The 26,674-nt window shown below is 44.5% G+C and overlaps 2 protein-coding genes across 2 annotated transcripts in view; both read right to left on the minus strand.

The window, feature by feature from the left end:
* LOC122814378 (zinc finger protein 91-like) overlaps positions 1–26,674 on the minus strand; it is a 316,216-nt gene that overhangs the window by 105,387 nt on the left and 184,155 nt on the right. Inside the window, exon 7 of the mRNA XM_044086962.1 lies at positions 1,583–1,678. Coding sequence (XP_043942897.1) covers positions 1,583–1,678 — 96 coding nt within the window. The remainder of the gene's footprint in view (positions 1–1,582; positions 1,679–26,674) is intronic.
* The window catches only part of LOC122813868 (zinc-binding protein A33-like), a 47,829-nt gene continuing 21,166 nt past the window's right edge, over positions 12–26,674 (minus strand). Inside the window, exons 2-3 of the mRNA XM_044086408.1 lie at positions 1,583–1,678; positions 12–1,383 (exon numbers count right to left, since the gene is read on the minus strand). Coding sequence (XP_043942343.1) covers positions 1,336–1,383; positions 1,583–1,678 — 144 coding nt within the window. The 3' untranslated portion in view covers positions 12–1,335. The remainder of the gene's footprint in view (positions 1,384–1,582; positions 1,679–26,674) is intronic.

The raw sequence follows: 26,674 nt of genomic DNA on the forward strand, positions 1-26,674 counted from the left end.
TACACAGATATACAAGCATAATGCAGCGTGGATACACAGATATACAAGCATAATGCAGTGTGGATATACACATATACAAGCATAATGCAGTGTGGCTTACACAATATACAAGCATAATGCAGTGTGGCTTACACAATATACAAGAATAATGCAACGTGGATACACAGAAATACAAGCATAATGCAACGTGGATACACAGATATACAAGCATAATGCAAAGTGGATTACACAGATATACAAGCATAATGCAGCGTGGATACACAGATATTCAAGCATAATGCAGGATCGATACACAGATATAAAAGCATAATGCAGCATGGATTACACAATATACAAGCATAATGCAACATGGATACACAAATATAGAAGCATAATGCAACGTGGACTGCACAGATATACAAGCATAATGCTACGTGGATATACAGATATACAAGCATAATGCAGCATGGATACACAGATATACAAGCATAACCCAGGATGGATACACAGATATAAAAGCATAATGCAGCATGGATTACACAATATACAAGCATAATGCAACATGGATACACAGATATAGAAGCATAATGCAACGTGGACTACACAGATATACAAGCATAATGCTACGTGGATACACAGATATACAAGCATAATGCAGTGTGGCTACACAGATATACAAGCATAATGCAGCATGGATACAAAGATATACAAGCATAATGCAACGTGGATACACAGATATAGAAGCATAATGCAACGTGGACTACACAGATATACAAGCATAATGCTACGTGGATACACAGATATACAAGCATAATGCAGTGTGGCTACACAGATATACAAGCATAATGCAGCATGGATACAAAGATATACAAGCATAATGCAACGTGGATACACAGTTGCATTATTTCAAAAATGCAATATATTTCTTCTTAAAAAAATGGCACTATACAACAGTAATACACTATAGCAGGAATATGGGTAAAATATGATTTGCCAGCAACATACCATAATGTATTGTCATAATGCACTACAGCTTGTGTGGATCACAGTTTATTTTTACATACTCAAATTTTCATTAGAGTCCCAATCTGTTTTTTTTAGTGGCTAGGAGACATTTGGCCATGGCAATGGGAAATTTTGCCAACTGCTCTAGGATCTTTAGCATCTGCCTAAGCTACTATTAACTCTGGTAAATGGGGCCATGATTTGATTTCTCTTCCAACAGATCATACGCTTGTTTTACGAAAAGGCCTCGTACAAATCAAAATCTTGCAAACGGATCACAGGTTAAAAAATATCCCTTAAGAAGAGCTTATGAGATTGTACCAGATTTGGCAACAGCATATTCTGAACCTTTTAAGAGTTCAGAACAGTTACACTTGTCTTCATCACGAACCAGATATCCTGAGAAAAAAAAATATGGCATGACCAAGATTATCAAAGGACTCTTGTTTTATAGAAAATCGGTAAAACATAAATGTCATAAAATTAGTTTTAAAAATACCAGCAGACAGGCCAAAAAAGCTACACGATTTGCTCCTATGCATTTGCTAGGAGATCTTTGCATTCAAGACATTTAAAAATAATCATTCCTTTTACTTACTTGTATATCAGTGTCTTCTTCCTCCTGCTTGTTTTGCAAATATTTAAGCTCTTTCACTTTTGATTCCAGAGACGTTAATGCTGTTTTCAAGTTGTCCTGTGGAGATATAAAAATAATTAAACAGCATAAACAAGACTGTGGGCTGCAACACTACTATGATCACTTCAGACACAAGGTCAGTGCACAGCACAAAGATGGCGACAATACCAAACATCGCTGACTGGAAGAAAGAGAACAACAGACATCCAGAAACTAATGTGCATTTTAAGGCTTGCTAATACAGGGATGGATACAGCAAACTGTTACAGGCTTTATTAATTTTAAGTAAGGATGAACACATCACTTAATCCTACATTAAAAAGGACAAAGGAGGCATAAGATCTGAGAAAATACAACTGTTTAGGATCTTGCCAGTCTGTTGCAGTAGTCCTTACTTATGGGATTTACGTGTCCCTGCCAGTACACTCTTGACTTAAGATCTCATGATTCTTCCCCCTCAGCATAGCATTTGCCCGACCCCTTGTACACCAAGGTTTTCCAAAGTGGGCATTCATCTACACCCCCCTCACAGCATACTTCTCAACCATAATGAATTCCTCGGTAAATACCAGTTTTGAAGGCAAAATATTGGGGTGCCACGAATTCCCAAGTGGCCCCTTTAATTTACGAATTTCCAGGTTTTTTTTTTTTTTTTTTTTACTCTTGACGTCATCAAGTGCAAGGCATGCATGATGATGTCAGCTTCACGAGGCAGACAGAGCCAATGCCATTCATTATTACTTAATTTACTTGCAGACTGGTCCACGTTCAGGCAGTGTATATCACGTCTTTCTTCCCCTCCAGGTAAGGTGAAAAAATGTGTGCTCAAGTGAGAGAAACTTTCATTTTTTACTTTTCATATGTGCAAGAGAAACTGCAGCTTGTTTTACTTGCAGTCATCAGTGTAATGGTCAAGGCAGCTTGCAAGAGAAACTGCAGTGTATTAGGCATCAGTGTGTGAATTTTTTTTAATGTAGGTGTGTGTGGGTGAGAGAGAAACTGCAGCTCAATTTACTTAACAGCGGTCATCAATGTGAGAGAGAAAGACTCTCTGCAGGTGTATTTGGGAATTGTTTTCTTATCTACTTGTAATATGTGCGAGGCAGGTGTGTGTGTGTGTGTGTGTGTGTGTGTGTGTGTGTGTGCGCGCATGCGTGCGTGCGTGGGGGGGTCTATATTAGATGATCAAACTTTCAAAAGTTTGACTGTCATATGGTTGACAGCATTATGATCGAATTTTTGAAAGTTTGAATGTTTTAACGAGATCTCCATACAGCGCAGAATGGGAATATTTCCCTTATCTGCTCTGTAGTGCAATCTTGGAGTTGGTATATTTAAAGAGCGGGAGGTGTGGGGGGGTGCAGGTGGGCTTGCCCCCCGCTTAAAATGTTCAGGTAGGTTATTTCTGTAGTTTTTGTTTTTTGTATTAGGTTTTCGAACTTTTAAAAGTTGTCAACCATATGATTATCTAATATAGTGTGTGTGTGTGTGTGTGTGTGTGTGTGTGTGTGTGTGTGTGTGTGTGTGTGTGTGTGTAAAATGCCCCAGTTATGTATCTCAGAATCAAACCCAGGACTTTAGGTACAAGGAGCAAGACCCTAAATTCTCTACCCATACCACCACTTGTGATGCCAGGAGTTAACCATAGTTCTCAGTTTCCCTCAAACTTTTGGTCTGTTCCTCTTAAAATTTGTGGTTTTCTTGCAAATCAGTGAGAACTTAATTCAGTAAATAATGATAGCCATTTAAGTTTCAGTCCTACTATCTTTGAGGAAACACATAACAACACAAAAAAAGAAGTTATGTACTCACCATAACGTTCCATCTGAGTAGGTAACTTCATTTGTCAGCAATCCGTGGGTATCGGATCCGAGCTGGCAGCTTTCCTAGCCAAAGATCCGAGCTCCAAGCTCCTCCCCTACCCATAATGCCCTGCCACCTCCCTCTAACCCTCAGATCGAGTTTGCCATAGTATCATAAAACATTACTATAACACAAGGAAAAAGTACTTGGCGTTCCACCTGATGTCATCTGGAAAGTGATGTATCATGATCCTTCAAGAACAAACTAAAGGTCCAGGGGATGGAGGGAGGGTTGGTTGCTGACAAATGAAGTTACCTACTCAGATGGAATGTTATGGTGAGTACATAACTTCTTTATCTGAAGCAGTTAACTTCATTTGATCAGCAACCTGTGGGACAGAGTCCCCAGCTACCAACAACTTGGGAGGTCCTCATGGAAGGATATTCCGGAGCACAGCACAGCCAAAAGATGCGCGTCCTCTGGATATTAGATCCAATTTATAATGTGTAATAAAGGTATGAGAGGAAGCCCAAGTAGCTGCTGAGCAAATGTCATCCAAAGAAACCCTCGACCAGAAGGCAGCAAAAGTAGCCGTAGAATGGGTGGAATGGGCTCGAACCCTCAGGGGCTCAGGTCGACCAGAGCTTTTGTATGCGAGAAGGATGCATTGGGAAATCCATCTAGCTAAGGTTACTTTAGTCACTGGCTTACCCAGACAGGGTTTAGCAAATGACACAAATAGTTGATCTGATTTTCGAAATTCAGCTGCTCTGTTTAAGTAAAATCGCAACTGTCTATGTACATCCAGACAATGAAGTCTATACTCTCCTTTGTTCTGATAATTAGGAAAGAAGACAGGTAGATTGATGGACTGGCTGATATTGGCTTCTGAAGCCACTTTAGGCAGGAAGGTGGGATTAGTCCTGAGGGAAACCCTGTCTTTACGAAAGATGATGTATGGAGGCTTACTGCAAAGTGCGTGAAGCTCCGATATCCTTCTAGCTGAGGTAATGGCAATCAGAAAGGCAGTTTTCCAAGATACATATTTTAAGTTGACTGAAGCTGCAGACTCAAAGGGGGGACCAGTCAGAGCCTGAAGAACTAGGGTTAGATCCCATGAAGGAACTGCATCTTTAACAGGGGGTCTTAGAAAAGTTCCTTTCAGGAATGTCTTGCAAATCTTAGAGGAAGCTAGGGGGCCAAAACTGTTTCCAACGTGGAAGTGGGAAATAGCTGCCAACTGAACTTTAACAGTAGAAGAACTAGCCCCTTGATGAAAAATATGGGATAGAAAGTCAAGGACTGCTGGGATAGGAGCCGTAAAGGGATCCAAATTCCTATGCTCCGCCCAGATAGGGAAACACTTCCATTTACTCTTGTAGATTTTCCTGGTAGAAGGTTTATGAGCGGCCACCAGGATGGCCTTAACCGAGGATGAGATACCAGGAGTCCTAGCCATTAACGGAACTGGATCAACCAAGCAGAGAGCTTGAGGTTGTCCAGGTCGGAGGTCTTCAATCACAAGGGATGAGAAATCAGATCCAGAATGGGATCCAAGATCCAGGGAGGATGTACTAGATGAGACCGTAGGCATGGGAACCAGGTTTGGTGAGGCCAGAATGGGGCTATGAGGATAACTCTGCTCCCCAACCAACTAGCTTTCCGCAAGAATTATGTCATCAATGGAAGAGGAGGATAAGCATAAAGAAGACCGGATGGCCAAGCATGAACCAGAGCATCTCTGGGAACTTCCCCTGGTGGGGGAATTAGAGCGAAGAACTTGCTGCACTTTGTGTTCGAAGGCGACACGAACAGATCGCAGCAAGGTTGACCCCATCTGAGGAAGATTTGTTCTGCTACTACTGGTTTCAGAGACCACTCGTAAGGTAAGAGGATCGTTCGACTCAACCTGTCCGCTAGAATGTTTGACCGACCCGGTATGTGCGTTGCTATGAGAAAGCGGTTGGTGGATATCACCCATTCCCTCACTCTCATGGCCTCTCGGCAAAGTGGGTAAGATCTGGTTCCCCTCTGTTTGTTGATGTACCACACTACTGACATGTTGTCTGTTTGAATTACAATAGTCCCTGGAGGAAGAAGGGAATGGAGAGCCTGCAACGCTAGAAGCACCGTCCTCATCTATAGGATATTGATATGCAAAGACGTCTCTGTGTGAGTCCACGTGCCTTGGACGGATCTGCCCATGCAATGCCCCCCCCCACCCGAGGAGAGATGTGTCTGTGGTCACTGTGACTTGGAGTGGGGACATGGAGAAGGGGGCGCCCTTCCCGGAGGTCTCTGGAATGGAGCCACCAAAGTAGAGACTCCCTGCAAATCCTGCGGAGGGGGATAGGTATAGACAGGGGGTGACGTACGATGGACCATTGGACCTGTAAGGTCCATTGAAGGATTCTCATCTTCAGACGTGCGATAGGTGACAGAGTGATGGCCGCTGCCATGGATCCCAGGGCCCTCAGGACTAATTCCGCTGGAGGGGCTGATGATTGTAGCAGAGCTAAAATGTGAAGGTTTAGATTGCAGAGTCTGTCCGCCGTCAGAAAGACTTTGGATTGTATAGCATCTATCCTGGCCCCTATGAAATCCAAGATCTGAGTAGGTTGAAGGAAGGATTTCTTGATGTTGATCGTGATCCCTAGGTGGCGGGCTAGATGTAAGAAGTAGTCTCTGTCAGAACATAGTAGATGCCTGGTGGGGGCGGTTAGGACCCAGTCATCCAGGTAAGGAAAGACCTGTATTCCCTGAAGCCTCAGGTGGGCCCCTACAACTGCCATGACCTTGGTAAACACCCTGGGGGCTGTGCTGAGACCGAAGGGTAGGACCCTGAACTGATAATGGCTGGCTCCCAGCCGAAAGCGGAGAAACCTCCTGGATCGCCTGTCTATTAGAACCTTAAGGTCTATCGAGCACATCCAGTCGTTCTCCTGTAAAAGTGGGAGAATGGATTGAATAGTGACCATCCGGAACTTTTCTTTGGCGACTGACAGGTTCAGTGTGGACAGGTCGAGAATCGGTCACAAGTCCCCCGTCTTTTTTGGCACCAAAAAGAACCTGGAGTAAAAGCTTGATCCGGATTGCCCTTTTTCTTAGCAGCTCTCTTATTTCGGAGGCTGCTACCTCCCTCTGATTGGGTGGGACATCAGGGAGGCTCCCCGACCGGGGAGGATATGTTAGGAAAGCAATAGAATAGCCTCTGGATAGGATTCGGAGCACCCAGCGATCTGTCGTAATGGACTCCCAATGTGCTAGGTGCTCAGAGAAGCGCCCCCCCCCGACTGCCCCCAGAGAGGAGCAGTCGGGCAACCCCTTAGGGTTGCTGCGCGGGTCGATCGGAAAAAGGTTCCCTCAACCCGAAATTATTTGGCCCCCCTCTGCCTCTGGGCCGGCGTCCACCCTGTCCTCCTCTGCTTCTGAAGGGCGAAGTATCCGGAGCGAAATGGGATTGTTGAGCTTCCCGGAACCACATCTTCTTTTGTCCTCTTTGGTTCCTGGAGTAGGACCTCTGAGGAGCAGAGAAGTGGATCTCGATGGCAGACAACGTCTTCCAGTCTTTCTAGCTCTGGAGAAGCGTATCGCGGACGGTTTTGCTGAAAAGTGTAGATCCGTCAAAAGGGGCATTCGTGAAGGACGCCTTGAAGGGTTCCGCAAAGTCGCAGAGACGGAGCCAGGCCTGTCTACGTAAGACAACACCTGTTCCACTGGCTCTTGCCGCTCCCTCCGTGGCATGGGAGAGAAGCCGCATAGATGTGTTAGTAATCGACTTGAGAGTGGCCATTCGAGCTGAGAAAGTCCGTTTGTCCTCGGCCGACATGGACTCTGGGGGTGATCCAGCATACTCTTTGATTAGGTCCCGCTGGAGCCGAATCACATGTGCCATATAGTTCAGTGACCTTACAGAGAAGGTTGCTGAAGCGAACATCCGCTTTCTGAGGTGGTCCATCATCCGAGACTCCTTGTCTGGAGGATGTACCGAGGAACTCTCCTGTGCTAATTCCTTTTTAGTGGCAGCCACCACCATGGCATCCACTGGGGCACCCTTGCTCCAAACTGTCCTGTCCATGGGAGGGCTGAGGATCCTGTCCGGTCTCTTGGGTATTGGCTCGACAGTATCCGGCATCTTCCATGCCCTGGTAGTTATGAGGTCCACCAGGGGATCGGCGGGAGGGGACACCCAAGAAGTAGATGGGCCTGCATCAAATGCCTCCAGAAACACAGACGCATCCGAGGAAGGTTTTTGGGCAGACCACCCCCCCAATGCGCAACATTTCCATAATGCCTCCAAAGGAGACATCTTCGGGGGGTGATCTTGGGGAACCTTCTCCTTCCTCTAAGTCCGTGTCTTCTGTGAGGGGCTCTGGTGAGTCCAAGTGCCTCCTCTTGCACTTTCGTTTGTGAGGGGCCTCCTCGGGGGGGCTGTCCTGTTCCTCTACAGGAACCACCTGAGACGTAGGCGCAGGCTGTCCCTGGGGCCGGATGATGGAAGACAGGCCTTTCTGAGAGGGAATCGCGGGTGGATCCGTAGCAAGAGCCTGGGGCCTCAAATCCCTCAAAAGGACCCTCTCCACAACATTGAATGCAGAGGGTGAACTGCTCTCCCTAGGACCCGAAAGCAGTCCCCTCGGATCCGGTGTGCGGATCGGAGCCAGAGATGACCCGATCGGATCCGAAAGAGTAGTGCGCTCGGACCTCAACGGAGCCGAAGGCCCACTGACCCCTCCGGATCAGACACTCAACTCACGGCCCCGAGAGCTCGGATCCGAAAATGGATCCGACAGACTCGAGGGTACAGTCAGCGCCGAAGTAGGAAACACTACCAGCGCCGACACCACCCTGGCTCCAAAGCTAGTCGGATCCGACAGCTCCAAACCCTGATAGCGGGTTAGAGAAGGAGCAATGGGGGTGAAAAAAGGGGTCGAGCTCCCCCGGAGGGGGGGAGGCAAGAGCACTCCCATCTGCAGCTGCGCTTGAAGAAACTGACGCATCATCTGGTCCATGTCTGCGTCAGATAGACTCCTCGTTGACCTGGACGAGGCTGCCAAGGCCGGCCGGGAAGGCCGCCTAGACGACCTCGAAGGTGACCGGGTTTCCTCCTCCTGCTCCGGGGAGAAACGTGGAGAACGAAGCCGGGAGGGGGAAGACGGGAGACCTTAAGGGGAGAGGCAAGCTGCTTGGACGGTGGGGCCGATGGAGCTGACATGGACCGCCTTTTGTGGCTACGGTGCCCATCTTTCTCCCGCTCCTTGTCCCTCCTATCTTTCTTTTTGCCGTCCCTTTCCTCCTGGACCAAAGAGGGAGGTTGAGTCCCGGCCAGGGGATCGGAGGCGGTAGGTGGAGCAGCCGCGGCTGGCGCCACAGAGGAGGATGACGACGCAGTGGAATCAGGGGGCAAAAGGCCTGCAAGGATTAGCTTCATCCTCCTATCCCTCAAAGCCCTGGGGTTGAAGGCTGCACAAATAGTGCAGCCTGAAGAAAGGTGGTCAACACCCAGGCAAATAATGCTGGGGACAGCTTATGGCCACACTCGGAGCATTTAGAAAACACAGCTTTTGGGCCTTCAGACATTTTATAGAAAAATGAAAAAAGAACAGGCCCACACGCACACACCTTCACACACAGATGGGGGGGGATAAAATTTAACTAAACTAAGAAGCTTTAAACTACCAACATATACTAAGAGAGAGAAGAGAACCACACACACAGTTATAGAATTTTTTGACAGAAAAGTATATAAAAAAGCCTTAAACTCACAACACCCATGCTAGGAGCTCGTTCTAAGATGCTTAAAGAAGCCGCGGCAAATGAGATCTGAGGGTTACAGGGAGGTGGCAGGGCATTATGGGTAGGGGAGGAGCTTGGAGCTCGGATCTTTGACTAGGAAAGCTGCCGGCTCGGATCCAAATCGGATCCGATACCCACAGGTTGCTGATCAAATGAAGTTAACTACTTCAGATCATTCTATTCTATCAACATTTCTAAAATTATACAAGTAATGTTTAAAATATGTCCCTGGTTTTGGGCCTTTGTCCCCATCCAATAAATTTTGGCTTTTTTAGATTTCTTGTGCTGCATAGTTCTTCAAGGGGAAATAAGTTTAGTGCTGCTTATGAAAAGTCTGCTTGTGTTAGTAGCACAACAGGTACAATACTTGCTTTTGATGCAGAAGGCTGTGGGTTCTACTCCCACAGTATATAGATGCATTGCTGATACTGTACTATGTTGTACTTTTAAAGAGGGTGGATGCTGCAATCCTGAGAATGCCCTCTTTCGTGGAGATACCTAGTAACTATGAACATGTTTTCAGTTTGCCATCCATTCCCTATTACAATATTACTGGCTTATCATTTTTTGTAATATAACATAGGCAATTTATTCCTGAAGGGCAACAGGCAATTTATTTGTAGATGAAACAATGAAATATAAATTTGTTTGCTAGCAGCAACCTCTTCATTATTTACAGATCTCTTTAATGTGGAATTATTTAGATGACTTACTTCTGCAGAGATTGTGCATATTAACTGCTGGTCCATAGAAGTTTCAGTAGACTTTTATGATGGAAATGTTCTGAATTGGGCAGTTTTGTCATTATTGTTTCATGCATTTTGTTTCTTTGCTTACTGGAAAAATGTTCAAAACAATAAATTTAAAACACGCTCTAACAAGTGTGCTATGTTATACAAGGAATGTAATTTAATACAATCAGGAAGGTGTATCAAAGAACACATGTATGTTTTGTGTGCAAAGGGCCTATGATTTGAAAACAGCCCAAAGGTATCCACGACTGGCCAGATGCATTTTCTTTGAATGTGGGTTTCAAGGTTAGAGAAGTTTTAATGCTAAGACTATTTTCATTGTGAGACTGTATTGCTTTGTTTAGCAGATGTCTATTAGTGTTTGTGCTATAAAATGTAAAATAAAAGTTAAATGAAATCCAAATAATCACTGTAGAAGTAAAGCACTATGCACATTACAGTGTTTATGGCAAATGGGGCAAAATAGCCAAGTAATGGGACATTGGAATGGCTGCAGGGGAGACAGCTGTGTATGGGGGCCCCATTCGACCATGATTTTGTAAGGGGGGGTGGAAAACGAAAAGACAGCCCCGGGTGGCAGAAACTCTAGCTATACCAGTGATCAGTAGGCCATGGAGAATGACTTTTGGAGGTCCTAACAAACTGTAATATTATTTTGCTAAGATTAGAATACTGCCTACCATTAAATGCCCACAAAACCCATATACTGCAAATCACCAAAAACAAAATCCTAAGGTTCATCATCTTCTCCCTTCCCAGTAAACATCAATGCTACACATTTAAAAAAATGGTTACCATTTACTACAGGGTCTGGATTTGTACCTATTTTTCACAGGCCTTTGTCCAGATTTTTGATGTTTCCAGGTTGAGAGGTATGCCTCAGAGCTTTTTTGATGAAAAACAGATATTACAGCCCTTGAAAGAAATTCAAAGCCAAGGGAAGACATACATATGTAGATAGAGAAGGGCACAGTATAGGTAAACTACTCAGGCAGGAAGCAAAAAGATAAAGGAAAGAAACGGTACTCAGAGATATAATGTATCCCACCCCAACCATTATCTGCACCTGAGAATAACCGTCTGATAGAAAAGGGTGTGCGAGGATTAAGAAAGGTTTGCATGCTAGTATTCCACACCAGCTCAAGAAACCCATAATGAAGAAGGGCTAGGAAAAACAGAGGGGATGTTGGGAGGGAAATAGCACTGCAACAGTGATCTAAACCAAGAACAGAAAAATTTTGTAGGAACTTACCATAATAAACGTAATATGCATGGCTCTAGACCTAGAGTCAATGTCCATCCTGAAACGCATGCAGAAGGTATTAAATGATGTTCAGGTGACTGTCTCCAGAATGGCTTGAGTATTAACTTCACATACACACACACACACACACACACACACACACACACACACACACACACACACACACACACACACACACACACACACACACACACACACCAAATGTCTGAACCTGCAGTTCCTCTAGTACTGAACAGGATTACTATCACAACAGCAACAGCATATCATCAGTAGGGTAAAACTCACCTGTCTCACGAAAGTCTAACCCCAGCTCACATTTCCTATTAGTGAGTGAACAATCCAACGCTTGGTGAATTCTGCTTCATAATGATAAGAAGAGCCGACATCAAAGAATCAAAAAGCAATGTCTCTATGAAAGCTTGGCTTCCACAAGCCAGTTATCGCTGTGGTAACTTTTATGACACTCCTGCTTAAAACCCAAAAAGCCAGAAGAATCATGAGGCCCTGTTTTCACAGTCTGTATTCATACTGGAAATCAAGATCTAGCGAGCTTTTGCCCTTCTGCTCCATGGGAGGATTCTGTCCTCCCTGAGCTCGCCTTAGCACACCTGCATTACTCTTTGACAGGCGTACCACCCCAGTCAAACTCCCCACCTGATACTGTCCACAGAGCGGGTCCCGTCTGGGTGCTTAGAGCCAGAAGAGAGAGCCCCGGTGGGGCTCAACCCCCCCACCTCACCGGGTAAGAGTAGTGGTATTTCACTGGCGGCTGAGGCCTCCCACTTATGCTACATCTCTCATGTCTCTTCACAGTGCAAGACTAGAGTCAAGCTCAACAGGGTCTTCTTCCCCTGCTGATTCTGCCAAGCCCATTCCCTTGGCTGTGGTTTCGCTAGATAGTAGGTAGGGACAGTGGGAATCTCATTCATCTATTCATGTGCGTCACTAATTAGAGGATGAGGCATTTGGCTACCTTAACAGAGTCATAGTTACTCCCACCATTTACCCACGCTTCATTAAATTGCTTCACTTGACATTCAGAACACTGGGTAGAAAAGGAGATCAGTAACTAGAAGTTAAAAGAAATAGAAACTGAGGTTATGGAGTACCTCCAAAGTGAAGGATTCAGTGTAGAAAATCTAATTCAGAAAGCACTACAAAAGGATAGAGCAGTGGAACTCCAAATTAAGGGGAAACCAGGCAGAATGGGAAGCAACTGGTCAGATGCCATATGAACGCCTATTCATTTTGTACCTCCCAAGTCATTTCTTACTACAAAAAAAAAAAAAATTATATATATATATATATATATATATATATATATATATATATATATATATACATATATATACGCATGTGTTATAAAGGGTCAGCTATCATTTGTACTACAATTCATTTTATTTCCTTAGAATCTATTTTTTATTGTATCTGATGCATTTTAAGATCTTTTTGTATAAAAGATATCATTTTTCATGCTGTTTACTATGCTGTATGTACTGGAGCTTTTCTCCCCAGGTCTCCGGTGAAAACGGGCTTTTTTGCCCAGTCAGACAATTACTCGGTAAACAAACAAACAAATAAATAAATAAAGATATTGTGAAGCCTACCACATGAAACTAATATAAACATTCACTTGAAGTTGGATGGCAAGGGAAGGAACAGGAAACTGTGGAAACTGACAGTTAATGTCGAGGAGTGATAGGCCAGTGAGTTCCCATATGACAGAGCAATGGATGGCGCAGGATGAAATTGAAGAGAATGTGCCACATGAAGATGCTATAGAACTTTCTATAGAATGCCCACAGGAAATGGAAAACAAAAAAATGTGCCCTCAGTTTAGAAACAAATGAGCTAAGAAAAGAGTTGCTTGACTTAATAGAGCTAGACATATTAAGATCAATGAAATGAATAGACTGCAGAAGGTCAATAAAAGCCAAAAAGTCAGAAGTCTGATAAAACAAATGAATGCAGTAATTAGGACTGTTCATAGAGACCCGTGTGATATAACAGAAGTAAACAGGATATATTACTGTGCAGATAAATTAATAACTGATAAAGTTCTACCACAAGAAATCAGGGTATTGAGGGAGAGAAAGGGGAGAAATTGAATACCATCATGGAAGTATCGAATAGGGAAAACTATAAAGCAATTAAGACAAAATTGTCACTGTTAGAAGAGTATAGAAGAGGGAACAGATCACTGAAAATAAGATAGATGTGATAAAAGCAATGTGCAGTATCAGAACAGTTAGGCTCTATCACGCACTATCACAAATAAACTAAAAATCTCAGCACAGGCGGAAAAGTACAAAATAAGCAATTTATTGATGATCCAAAAAAGTTTTATAGAGAATTGGGAAACTAGGTAAAAGGAATTGAAAGACTGCCAAAAAAGAAAGATGAAATAAGTAAATTTTGGAGAAGTATCTATGAAGATCCTGTGGAACATAAAAAGAAGTTATGTACTCACCATAACATTCCATCTGAGTAGGTACTTCATTTGTCTGCAACCTGTGGGTATCGGATCCGACCTCGGATCCGAGCCGGCAGCTTTACTAGCTAAAAGATCCGAGCTCCTAGCTCCTCCCCTTTACCAATAATCCCTTGCTACATGCTGCCTTTCCTCAGATCGAGTTTGCTTAATCCAACAAGCCAATGCCCTCGACAGAGGACTAAATAAGCCTAACCTCATAAGACAATCTGAAAACATGATCAGGAATCACAATAATGGTTAGGAGGCATGGAGGGGGGGTTGGTTGCAGACAAATGAAGTTACCTACTCAGATGGAACGTTATGGTGAGTACATAACTTCTTTATCTGAAGTAGTTACTTCATTTGTTCTGCAACCTGTGGGACAGAGTCCCCAGCTACCTAAAAACCTTGGGCGGCCCTTAAAGAAGGATATTCCAAAGCACCATGGAGCCAAAGGAAGCCCTACTCCTGGATATCATATCCAATTTATAATGAGAAATTAATGTATGGGAAGAGGACCAAGTAGCTGCTGAACATATGTCGTCCAGAGGAACCCTGGACCAGAAGGCTGCTGATGTGGCTATGGATCGGGTTGAGTGGGCATGGACTCCGATAGGAGCAGGTTTACCTGAGGCTACATACGCATGAATGATGCACTGTGAAATCCAATTTGCTAAGGTAACTTTGGAAATGGCTTTACCCATGGCAGATTTGGCAAAGACACAAACAACTGATCAGCCTTGCGAGTATCCTTGGTCCTGTGCAAGTAAAAACGTAGTTGTCTATGTACATCTAATTTGTGTAATTTGTATTCCCCTAGGTTCTGAAAATTGGGGAAGAACACCGGTAAATTAATCGACTGATTAATATTTGATTCTGAAGCCACTTTTGGTAAAAAGGAAGGGTTAGTCCTGAGAGACACTTTATCCTTATGGAAAATTAGATAAGGAGGTTTCATGCAAAGGGCTTGAAGTTCAGAAACCCTCCTGGCTGAAGTAATTGCAACTAGAAAGGCTGTTTTCCATGATAAGAGCTTTAAAGGAACTGAGGCGGCAGGCTCAAAAGGTGGGCTTGTCAATGCTTGCAAAACTAGAGTTATGTCCCATGGTGGGACCGCAGTCCTAACTGGTGGTTTCAAAAGAGAAATGCCTTTCAAGAAGGTTCTGCATATCTTAGCAGAAGCTAGAGATCCCAGTCCATCCCCCATATGAAAATGGGAAATGGCTGCCAATTGTAATTTAACTGTAGATGCACTTGCTCCTTGATGAAAAATATGTGACAGAAAATCAAGAATCTTCGGAACAGGAATGGTAAAGGGGTCTAAGCCCTTGTCCTTAGCCCAAACAGAAAAACACTTCCATTTACTACTGTAAATTTTTCTGGTAGCAGGCTTGTGAGTCGCTACCAGAATGGCCTTTACTGGTGACGAGATGCCGGGAGTCCTTGCCATCAGTGGAACTGGATCAACCAAGCCGCTAGCTTGAGGCTTACCAGGTTCGGGGGTTGCAATCCTGCGGGATGTGAAATCAGATCTGGAATGGGATCTAAGATCCATGGAGGAACTACACTGTGAGACCGCAGATATGGGAACCAGATCTGGCGAGGCCAGAATGGGGCTATGAGGATAATTTTGCTCCCCAACAGATTTGCTTTCTGAATGAATTTCGTCATAAGAGGAAGGGGGGGATAAGTGTAGAGGAGACCGGGTGGCCAAGCATGAACCAGAGCGTCTCTGGGGCTCTCCCCTGGTGGGGGAAGTATCGCGAAAAACTCGCTGCACTTTGTGTTTGATGGAGAGGCGAAAAGATTGCAGCAAGGAAGACCCCATTTGAGGAAGATCTGTTTCGCAACTGATGGTTTGAGAGACCACTCATCCGGTGTGAGGATCACACGACTCAGCTTGTCCGCCAGAATGTTAGACTGACCCGGAATGTGCTTCGCTACCAGAAAGCGGTTGGTAGATATCACCCACTCCCAAACTCTCATAGCCTCCCGACAAAGGGGATAAGACCTGATTCCTCCCTGCTTGTTTATGTACCAGACTACTGCCATGTTGTCTGTCTGAACCGCAATAGTCCCTAGAGGGAGAAGGCCGTGGAGAACTTGCAACACCAAAAGCACCGCCCTCATCTCTAGGACATTGATATGCAAAGCAGTCTCTAAGGGAGTCCACGTGCCATGGATGGTTCTGCCCGAACAATGCCCGCCCACCCGAGGCGAGAAGCATCCATGGTCAACGTGGCTCGAGGCGGGGTTATTACAAAGGGTCTCCCTTCTCGCAGCTCCCTTGAGTGAAGCCACCAGAGGAGGAAGTCCTTGCAAGCCCTGCTCAATGGAATAGGGGTGTTCAGCAGATGTAGTAATAGAGACCATTGGACCTGGAGGGTCCATTGCAGAATCCTCATTCGTAGCCGTGTGTGTAGACAAAGACTGATTGCCGCCACCATAGACCCTAGTGCTCTCAGGACTAACTCTGCTGAAGGAGCCGGGTTCTGAAGGAGGGCTAATACCTAATAAGATAAAGTGTTCACCCTTTCCGGAGTTAGAAGGGCCCAAGAGATGCGACTGTCCAATCTGGCCCCTATAAATTCCAGGACTTGCACAGGGTGAAGAAAGGACTTTTGAAGGTTGATCAAGACGCCCAAACTCCGGGCAAGAGTCAGAGCATAATCCCGGGCAACATGGTTAGAATTGCTGGAGCCATGTCAGACTCCAAACCAGTTACAAGTGGTGTCCCACAAGGCTCAGTCCTGGGACCTCTCCTGTTCGGTATATATTTCTTGGAGGTACAGGCCAACACGGAAGGACTGTGGCTGACCAAGTTCGCAGATGACTGCAAACTGGGCAAAATAATCGACTCTCCAGCCAACACAAGCATCCTCCAAAAGGGCCTCATAGAAACAGACAACTGGTGCCAGAGCCATGGCCTCAAGCCAAATAGTGTATAGTCATCCCCTTTGGCAAAAACAAAGTGCCCACAAATTACCACATAGGTGGTAATCCATTAAGTACAGAAGAAGTAATTAGGGACCTGGGGACCCAAGTTGATAGCAATCTCTCATTTGACAACCACGTGGCCAAAGTGGTTAGAAAAACATTTTATATAGCCCACCTAATCATGAAGGGATTCACATCTAGATCAGGGAAGGTCATCGTGCCTCTTTACTCATCCCTCATCAGGCCCATTATTGAGTACAATGCCCTTTTGGGATGTACCTTACCAGACACCTGCAGCAACTGGAAAGACCCCAAAAGTACCTCACCAAGAGGATCAAAGGGCTCAAACAGATGCCATATGCTGCCCGGTTAAAGAAACTCCAGCTCTACTCAGTGGCATACCGCCTGTTCAGAGGCGATCTGTGCCTGACGTATAAAGCCATATCCAACCCGGAATTAATGGACATGCTGCACCTCAGAAAATCCAAATCCCATCGAGCTCTGGCTCCGAGAGACTTGAACCTCAGCACTGAAATAAATAGCACATGCTGGAGGGACAGATTCATAACCCAGAGGCTCCCTTCACTCTGGAATAAAATCCCAGTTCAGGTTAGGCAGAGTCCCTCATTGACTCTCTTCAAGAGGAATCTTGATGAGTGGATGGGAGATCGTAGGTTTACCCCGGGTATCACTTCTGTGTCACTGTTAGACAGAGGCACAGTATACTAACCTCGAAAAAGGGCATAGCAAAATAAATTTAAAATGGGTGGCGAAAGCCAAACACATTCTGGCTAGGCTTATAAATGCCCTACGGCAGATAGCCTAGTATGAACCTATGAACCTATGAACACACAGTTGATGCCTGTTGGAGGTGGTGAGGAGCCAGTCGTCCAGGTATGGAAAGACCTGAATGCCCTGGAGTCTTAGGTGGGCTGCAACCACTGCCATGACTTTGGTGAACACCCTGGGGACTGAGGTGAGGCCGAACGGAAGAACCCTGAATTGATAACGACTGGCTCCCAGCCGGAAGTGGAGAAACCTCCTTGATCGTCTGTCCATCAAAATGTGGTAGTACGCATCCTTGAGGTCTATGGAGCACATCCAGTCATTCTCCCGAAGGAGGGAGAGAATTGACTGAAGAGTGACCATTCGGAATTTCTCTTTGGGAATGAACAGGTTCAGGGAAGAGAGATCTAGAATTGATCTCAAGTCCCCCGTCTTTTTTGGCACCAAAAAGAACCTGGAGTAATAGCCCAATCCGAACTGGTCTGGGGGGACACGCTGGATGGCCCTTTTTTCTAGTAGCTATGAACTTTCTGAAGCTGCCACCTCCCTTTGATCGGGTGGGACATCGGGGAGGCACTTCATGGGAGGGGGAAGATTTAGGAAAGGGATGGAATAACCTCTGGATATGATTCGGAGCACCCATTGATCCGTCGTGATGGACTCCCAATTTAATAGGTGCTCCGACACACGCCCCCCGACTGCCTCCAGAGAGGGACAGTCGGGTAAGCCCTCAGGGCTGTTGCGCGGGTCTATCAGAAAACTGTTCTCTAGACCCAAAATTACGCAGCCCCCCTCTGCCTCTGGGCCGGCGTCCACCTTGTCCTCCTCTGCCTCTGAAGGATGAGGGGTCCGAAGCTGGACGGGACTGCTGAGACTTCCGAAACCACATCTTTTGTCCCCTCTGATTCCTCAAGAAGGATCGTTGGGGATTAGAGAAGCGGACTCCGACGGCAGACAGCGTCTTCCCTTCCTTCTCGCTGTGGACCACGACCAGCGTCTCACGTATGGTCTTGCCAAAGAGCGAAGAACCGTCAAAGGGCGCATTCGCGAAGGATGCCTTAAAGGGTTTTGCGAAATCGCAAAGGCGGAGCCAGGCGTGACGCCGCAAGACGACCCGGCTCCGCTAGCTCTAGCAGCTCCCTCCGTAGCATGGGAGAGTAGCTGCATAGACGTGTTCGAGATACACTTCAGAGTGGCCATACGAGTCGAGAAGGCCTTCTTGTCTTGGACCGTCATGGACTCCGGGGGAGCTGCAGCATATTCCTTTATTAGGTCTCGCTGTTGCCGGATAATATGTGCCATGTAGTTCAGCGCCCTTACCGAGAAGGTAGCTGAAGCAAATATCCGCTTACCAATGCGGTCCAACGCCCGAGATTCCTTATTCAGAGAGTGGACCGAGGAACTCTCCTGCGCCAGTTCCTTCTTCGTGGCAGCCGCCACCAACATGGCATCCACAGGTGAACCCTTAGACCAGGCCTGCCTATCCGAGGGAGGGCTAAGAATTTTGTCTGGCCATCTTGGGATTGGCTCCACGGTGTCGGCTTCTTCCACGCCCTGATAGTAATTAAGTCTACCAGGGGGTCAGCCGGAGGGGACACCCAGGAGGTAGACAGGCCTGCCTCAAACGCCTCCAGAAACACGGACTCATCCGAGGAAGGTTTTTGGGCAGACCACCCCCTTTTAATTCACAACATTTCCATGATGTCTCCAAAGGAGACATCCTCAGGGGGGTGACCTTGGGGAACCTTCCCCTTCATCCAAATCCATGTCTGTCATGAAGGACTCGGGGAGTCCAGGTGCCTCCTTTTACACTTCCATTTGCGAGAAACCTCCTCGGTGGGACTATCCAAGGAGTGCTCACCTACAGGGTCCTGTTCCTCTAAGTGAACTAACTGCAGGGCTTGAGCAGGCTGTCCCAGTGGTCAGATGATAGACCCAGATGCATAGGGGGAGTGGGAGGATCCGACGCCCGGACCGGGGATCTGGAAGACCTCGACAGAACCCTCTCCACTACCTCAAAAGCCGAAGGCGAGCCACTCTCCCCAGGCTCCGAAAGTAGTCTCCTCAGCTCTGAAGCAGGGATCGGTATCGGAGCCGAAGTTGTCAGATCCGAGAGGGAAGTGTGCTCCAACCTGAAGGGCGCCGAAGACACATCAACCCCTACAGATCCGACGCTCGGCTCTCGGCCCCGAGAGCTAGGATCCGACACACTCAAGGGTACAGTCGGTGTCGAAGCTACGGGAGCTATCGGCGCTGACAAAACCCCGGTTCCGAAAGGGCCCACATCCGATGACTCCAAAACCCGAAAACGGGTTGGAGAAGGAGTGATCGGAGCAAAAAGGGGGAGGCAGGAGCACCCCCATCTGCATCTGGGTCTGCAGAAATCGACGCATTGTCCGATCCATGTCCGCGTCGGTCAGGCTTCTTGTAGATCTAGAAGACATTGTTGAGGCGGGCCAGGAGGGCCGCCTCAATGACCTAGAGGGAGACCGGTCCTCCTCTGGTGAGAAACAAGGCGAACGGAGCCAAGAGGGAGAGTATCCAGAGGCTCTCGTGGAAGGACTAGAGAGTTTAGATGGCGGGGCTGAGGGATGAGTCTCAGCCCGCCTTTTATGACTCTTCTGTCTCTCTTTGTCTTTATGCCTCTTCTCCCTGGAAGAGGCAGATGAGTCCCCTGAACTCTGCGCAGCAGACGGAAGTGGAGTCCCAGGCAGAGTGGGGGGACCTAAAGGTACAGGGGCTGTGGTAGCAGCCTGTGCCTTGGAGGGAGAGGAAGAAGAAGTGTCCTGCGGTAACAAGCCCACCAGGATCAACTTGTTCTTCCTATCCCGGATGGCCCGGGAGTTAAACGCTGCACATATTTGGCAGCTAGTGGACAGGTGGGCCACCACCAGGCACAACACGCACTGAGTGTGGCAGTCAGCCGGGGAAAGCTTATGGCCACACTCAGTGCACTTAGAAAAGACGGCTTTGGGCCCTTCAGACATCACAGAAACACACCCAGACACTAAAGGGGAGGGACAAGCACAAAGACTAAAAACTAATAATTACCACAAAAATTTAAAACTAAGACTATAACTCGACGAACAGGACTAAACACTCACACACTAACAAAACAATTAAGCTTTTAGTCTAATTTTTGACACGAAACAATCTCACCCAAGCCTAAGAATCTCTTCACAAGTAGCTTCTGTCAGCCGCGGCAAACTCGATCTGAGGAAAGGCAGCATGTAGTAGGGGATTATGGGTAAAGGGGAGGAGCTAGGAGCTCAGATCTTTTAGCTAGTAAAGCTGCCGGGTCGGATCGGATATCCACAGGTTGCAGAACAAATGAAGTAACTACTTCAGATTAAGGATGTTAAATGGATAGAAGTAAAAGAAAGAATAAGACGTTTAAAGTTTCAGGATATGAAATGGGATGAAGTAAAACCCAGACAGATTGAAACAAAGTTAAGAAAAGCCTCAAATTGGAATACCCCAGGCCCAGATGCAGTATCTAACTTCTGGTTAAAAGTATTAACATCTTTGCATGAAAACTTAGCCATGAGTAAGAACTATTTATATGCACACCCTGAACAGACACCAATCTGGCTAACAGCAGGAAAAATAATGTTCCTACTTAAAAGTGAATCTGCAAGCTACCCTAAAAATTACAGAGCAATAACTTGCCTTCCGACGATGTATAAACTATACACTGGAATTGATGCCAACAGAGTCTATAGTCATTTAGAAGAAAACTCAATTATGGCAATAGAACATAAGGGCAATAAAAGAAAGTCATATTTATTTATTTTACATTTGTTGACCAGGCTGGTCTAACTGGATACATGTCCATTTTCAGTAGAGGCCCAGGGAAAAAAGCTCCAGGAAAACATGCAAAAAATTAATAAAGCTTAAAAAGTAAAAAGCAGTCATTGTTACAAAAATGAGTTAAAAACTAAAAAATGTTTTTTTCCATATGGAATAAAGGATCATTTGTTGTTCAGTCATACATGAGAACTGTAAAAAGGGGAAGAATTTAAGTATGGCATGGATTGCCTACAAAAAACATATGATAGTATCCCACATTCATGGATAAAAAGACTGCTTACAAATGTATAAGATACACCCTACATTGATGAACCACATTACAGTGACCATGAAACAGTGACAGACCAATCTGCAATTAAGCCATGATAAAGGACAAATTATTATTCTAGGGATAAAAATTCAAAGGGGGATATTCCAGGGTGACTCCCTGTCACTGCTGTTATTCAGCCTTGCCCTTAATCCATTAAGCCGTCTACTTAACAGCTTAGGCCATGGCTATAATTTGGCTCCTACAAAACAACAAAGTGCAAAGACTTGTCATCTTCTCTTTGTCAGTGATTTGAAAATGTATAATAAATCAGAGGAGGAACTGAAAGTACAACTGCAAATTGTCAAAACTTTTTCAGACGATATAAGAATGCCATTTGGTCTTGATAAATCTGCAAAAGCAACCTTTAAACAGGAAAACTGCAGCACAAAGAAAACATCAGTTTGGGACAAGAATGTGATATAAAAGAACTTGAGCAAGAGGGAGTGTATAAATATTTGGAAATTGATGAAGGATCAACAATAAAACATGAACAAATGCGAATAAAACTTAGTAAGGAGTATTTAGAAGACTTTTAACCTGGAAACAGCAATGACATCTAGGAACAAAATCCAAGCTAAAAAACAATTTGCTCTTCCTGTCCTAAGTTTTGGAGTGATTGATTGGCCCTAAAACATACTGCTGGATAGATTAGATAGGAAAACAAGAAGGATGCTTCATGTTCAACCAAATGATTTATAAAAATCAGTGTATACCAAGATTATATATTCCTCATTCCGAAGGATGGATGGGCCTCCTTGAAATTAATTTCATGTACAGATCTGTAATTGTGGGACTCCGCACATATCTGCTGACCTCACAAAACCCAAATCTAGTGAAAGTTTTGAAACATCAGGAGAATAAATCTAAGATGACTTCCCTGCATAGGCTAGCAGAAGCATATCGGCATCATGGAAATCAAACCACAAGTGGATAAAAAAAGCAGCAACTGAATGTACCAAAAGAAAAAAAAACAAAGAAAGAATACAAGGTGAAGGACCAGATGAGAAGGCAAGAAATGTGGAAAATGCATAAATATAGTTGCAAGTATAGAAAATTTCTGGAAGAACCTCATGTTGATCAGGAACGAACGCAAGAATGGTTAAGGAGATGAAAGGTTAATACTGGTGACACAAGATAGTGGGCTACGTACACCTTGGTTTACAAAGTCCATTGAACATGTGGTAGAAACAGACAAATGTAGGTTTTGTAAAACAGAATTGAAAACAGTTGCACTCCTCAATGCTGGTTGCAACATACTAATGGCAGGAGGACTGTAAACTACAAGGCATAAAAATGATGCAAGACTATTGCACTGGGGTTTGTGCAAACATTATGTTACTGAAGTGGCTGGAAACATGAGCCACAAAGCATCATAGAAAATGCTGAAGTTTACATCACATGAGATCATCCATTGCCAACAGTTCAAAAGATAGATGCTAGAAAACCACATAAAGTGATCCAAGAAAAGAAGACAAAAGTAGCGTTGATCATTGAAATCACCACACCCAGTGACTACACTGTCCTGCATACAGAGACATAAAGTTATAACATATCAGGATTTGCAAGCAGAAATGAGAGCAATGTGGAAGAAAGGTACCCAGATAGTTCCAATAGTAGTAGAAGGAATGGGTCTTATAAAAAAAAAAAAAAAGAGTCTACAATCATATTAGATATGCTATCAATACATGTAACTCTGTATGAACTGCAGAATGAGTCATTACTGGGCACACTGGGGGTGCTGCGAAGAGCACTTTTGGCTGACATCAAGGAGTGAAACAGTACAAATTTCATGAACTTTAATCGTACTTTGACTTAGGAATGGGATCCATTCTAGTCATGGTATTAGAAACCCAAAAGATTTGGAGATATTAAAAAAGGCATGAAATGATGTTTAAGTGACTACTTCCAGAACGGCTTGAGTATTAACTTATTTTCGGAAGACCACAGTAGTGAAAGTGCCCTCTTGTACTATGAGCTAAACTCAAACCTGCAAGTATTTACATTGAGAGGGCTAATAAAAATGAATTCAATAAGCCAACCATTTCAAGCTAGTTTGTTTAGATAAAGGCTTACCCCTCTTACTCCTTAGCAAAAGAGACAAACAACGGTTTAATTTCTGGTTCTGTGGAACAGTAACTTAACTGTCTCCGTACATTCATGCTCTCAGCCTCACCATATCCTTATTATAATGAAAAAGAAAACAAAGGTAATCCAGAAAGCTTGAGTAGGGTCTGGTATCCCACCTGTGACCCAGAGGATGACAGGTCTAACAAGAATTTGAGTACAAAGGATTAGCCAAGATGTAAAATCACTTTACCTAGCAGATCTAGGAGTCTGTCTCTGTCTCTCTCTCGCTCTCTCTCTCTCACCCTCCCTGTGAGAGGAATAAAAGCATCTTGTTGAAATTTCAAGTAGTTTATTCTGTTAAGTACTTAGATGGACAAGTGTTCTATGGTCATTTTGTATGCAAGATCAGTGCAATCCTTTGCACTCCATTTACCTTTATGAAAAAGCTTATAGTCCAACACTCTCCTAGCTAAGGTGATTGCCACAAGCAAAAATCAATGTATGCATTAAGTATTTAACAGGTGCTTTGGCAGCCAATGCAAAACAGGGGCTAGGAAAGCTTTTTTTTTCTTATTTTGTTAGAACATTATTTATTTCCCAGGGAGTTGTGGCACTTTTCGGTCTCAGATGAAGAACTTTTAAGAACTGCTTCCCTTATCTGAAGGTGGCAAATGGCATTATTTTTGGGAGACAAGCTGAGATAAGAACTTTAATTTGTGTGTAATTTGAGCACATACCATTCAGCTCAATGAGGTTGTCATGAAAGGAGATACTGCCAGCCCAGATATCTGGAATTTTGTAAACAATTCTGTGTCATTTGTGAATATCAACATAATTCATATACCTTAACATACTTGTGTTACAAATGTATTAGAATTGTATGTCATCAATGTATATCAAACTGCTGGTACAGAAGTGTGTGTTGAAAAGGTTTTTGCAAAGTCCTTAAATGTAACCACAGCATGCCCTAATGGAATAGAACATAAATGTACCTGCACTATTGTAACTGTTTAGATGTACATATTTTAACAGTGGAAGCTGGAATACACAATGTCAACTTCAGAAACATAGCCGAAATTAAATTACTTTATGGCCAGGCCATAAAAATATGTTATCTTTCAGTTTCAGTGCAGCAACGGTCATAATGTCTGTGCTGAGAAGTTTTCTGTATTGTCTTGGAAGTGTTTTGTTTTGTGACTTCCAGGATCTGCAAAGATCTAAGGAAAAGCCCTTGTCTACATATTTTCACAGGTAGATGCTAAATACTGCTAGCTTTCAGCAGTGGGGGGTTTACCTGGGATAGAGTCAGATGACAAGAAATGATGCAATTCTGCAAGCAGTAATATTTACAATATTAATTTAAGAACTCTAAGAGATAGACAGAGCATTCTGTATTCTGTCTTGGACATGACAAGATCCATTCACTGCACATCTGCCTCTCTGTGAGTAAGTCAGTCCAGGGAAGAGTATAATTCTCATAGATATAGTCAGGAATATAGCAAAGCTTTTTTTATATATTATTCTTTATTTATCTGAGACTGTCCGGCAATGTTGTTTTAAATATTTCCAATGATTTTGAACTCTGACATCACTGTAAATATATACTCAACATTGTCTTGTTCTTTTATTATGTATTATTAAATATATTTAAACCTTTCATTGTGGCTGATCAGTCTAGATATATTTAAGTTCTGAGAGTACTTACATAATTATTTTGTAAAACTATGTAGGCTACTTCTAAAAGCCTTGCTCTTGGTCAAACTACCATTTGTATTAATAGTAACATTACACAGTAAGACTGGACACCCTTTGTTAAGGGCCTTAAATTAGCTGAAAAGGAGTTGGCTGGTGGCAGTGATAACCACCCTATAGTCTAGGCAAAAGGGGCCATAGCTAGTAAACCTGTGCCAGCCTGTGTGTGGTGTGGTGTGTGTGTGTGTGTGTGTGTGTGTGTGTGTGTGTGTGTGTGTGTGTGTGTGTGTGTGTGTGTAAATCAAACCTCAAAGAGTGTGTCAGCTACTTGGGCAGGGACACAAAACACTAGTTGGACAGAAGGTGGTGGAGGTCTTGGCTTAGCCACTCAGCTGAGATCTCAACTCTATAGCTGTGCCAGTGGGGAGTCTTATTGGGGAACTGGAGAAAGAGGAAGAAACCAGCCTCAGACTGACTGTGATCTCTGTGTGCTCTTAAGGGAGAGTGTACTTTACTATGCGTGTACTTATCATCCTCTCAGTGTATGTCCCCACTGGTGCCAGTGGTAAGGATTGAGGCTCCTTGATTACTGGTCCATTGGTGGGGCATCACAGAGGTACTAAAGCATCAGAGAAACCACAACTACTTTGGGTCATGCAGTGTTTCCTGATATTACCTGGAAAACATCTTCCATTCATTTGCATTTGGAGGATTTCCTTCTGTCTGACTTTCTTGCTTCAATAATAATACTAAATATATCCTTTGTATACTGGTGGCTAAATGGCATCAGGATGATATTACCCATGCACAGCTGTAATGTCATCAGACCGGGGTGTATGAACAACCACTTGTTCTGTGTTAGCAGGTCTAATAGTGCAGGTAGGTCATGATGCTTTCCTCTGGACATTCCTATGATCATGGGGAACTTGTGCTGCCTGGACCATCTTGGTGCTATAAAGATAAATCTTGGCTTCTCTTGCTTCATATTCTGGACCATAATTCTCTTCCCCTTTCCCCAACCACCCCTCCCAGATACCTGAAGCTGTTAACCTGTTCCACTATTTTTCCTACTATCTCAGTTATCAGATTCTTCCAATTCCCCCATTTGCTGCCATAACTACTGTCTTGTCTGTATTCAGTTTTATCCAATGGGCCCCCAGTTTTAGATTTCAGTCCCCTGTCATTTGCTGGAGTTCCTATTCAGGGTCCTATTGTAGTACCGCAATGTCTGTAAACAGCAGCTTTGTTGACTTGTCCCCTCCAGCCTGTTTGGGAATGTAGTTCATCACCAGTATGAACATCAGTGGGCTCAGAGCTGAACCCTGATACATGCCCACTCCCACTAGGAACCATTCTGCGAGTC

This window comes from Protopterus annectens, chromosome 10.part0 (genome assembly GCF_019279795.1).
Source record: "Protopterus annectens isolate FY-2018-M chromosome 10.part0, PAN1.0, whole genome shotgun sequence".
NCBI lineage: Eukaryota > Metazoa > Chordata > Ceratodontiformes > Protopteridae > Protopterus > Protopterus annectens.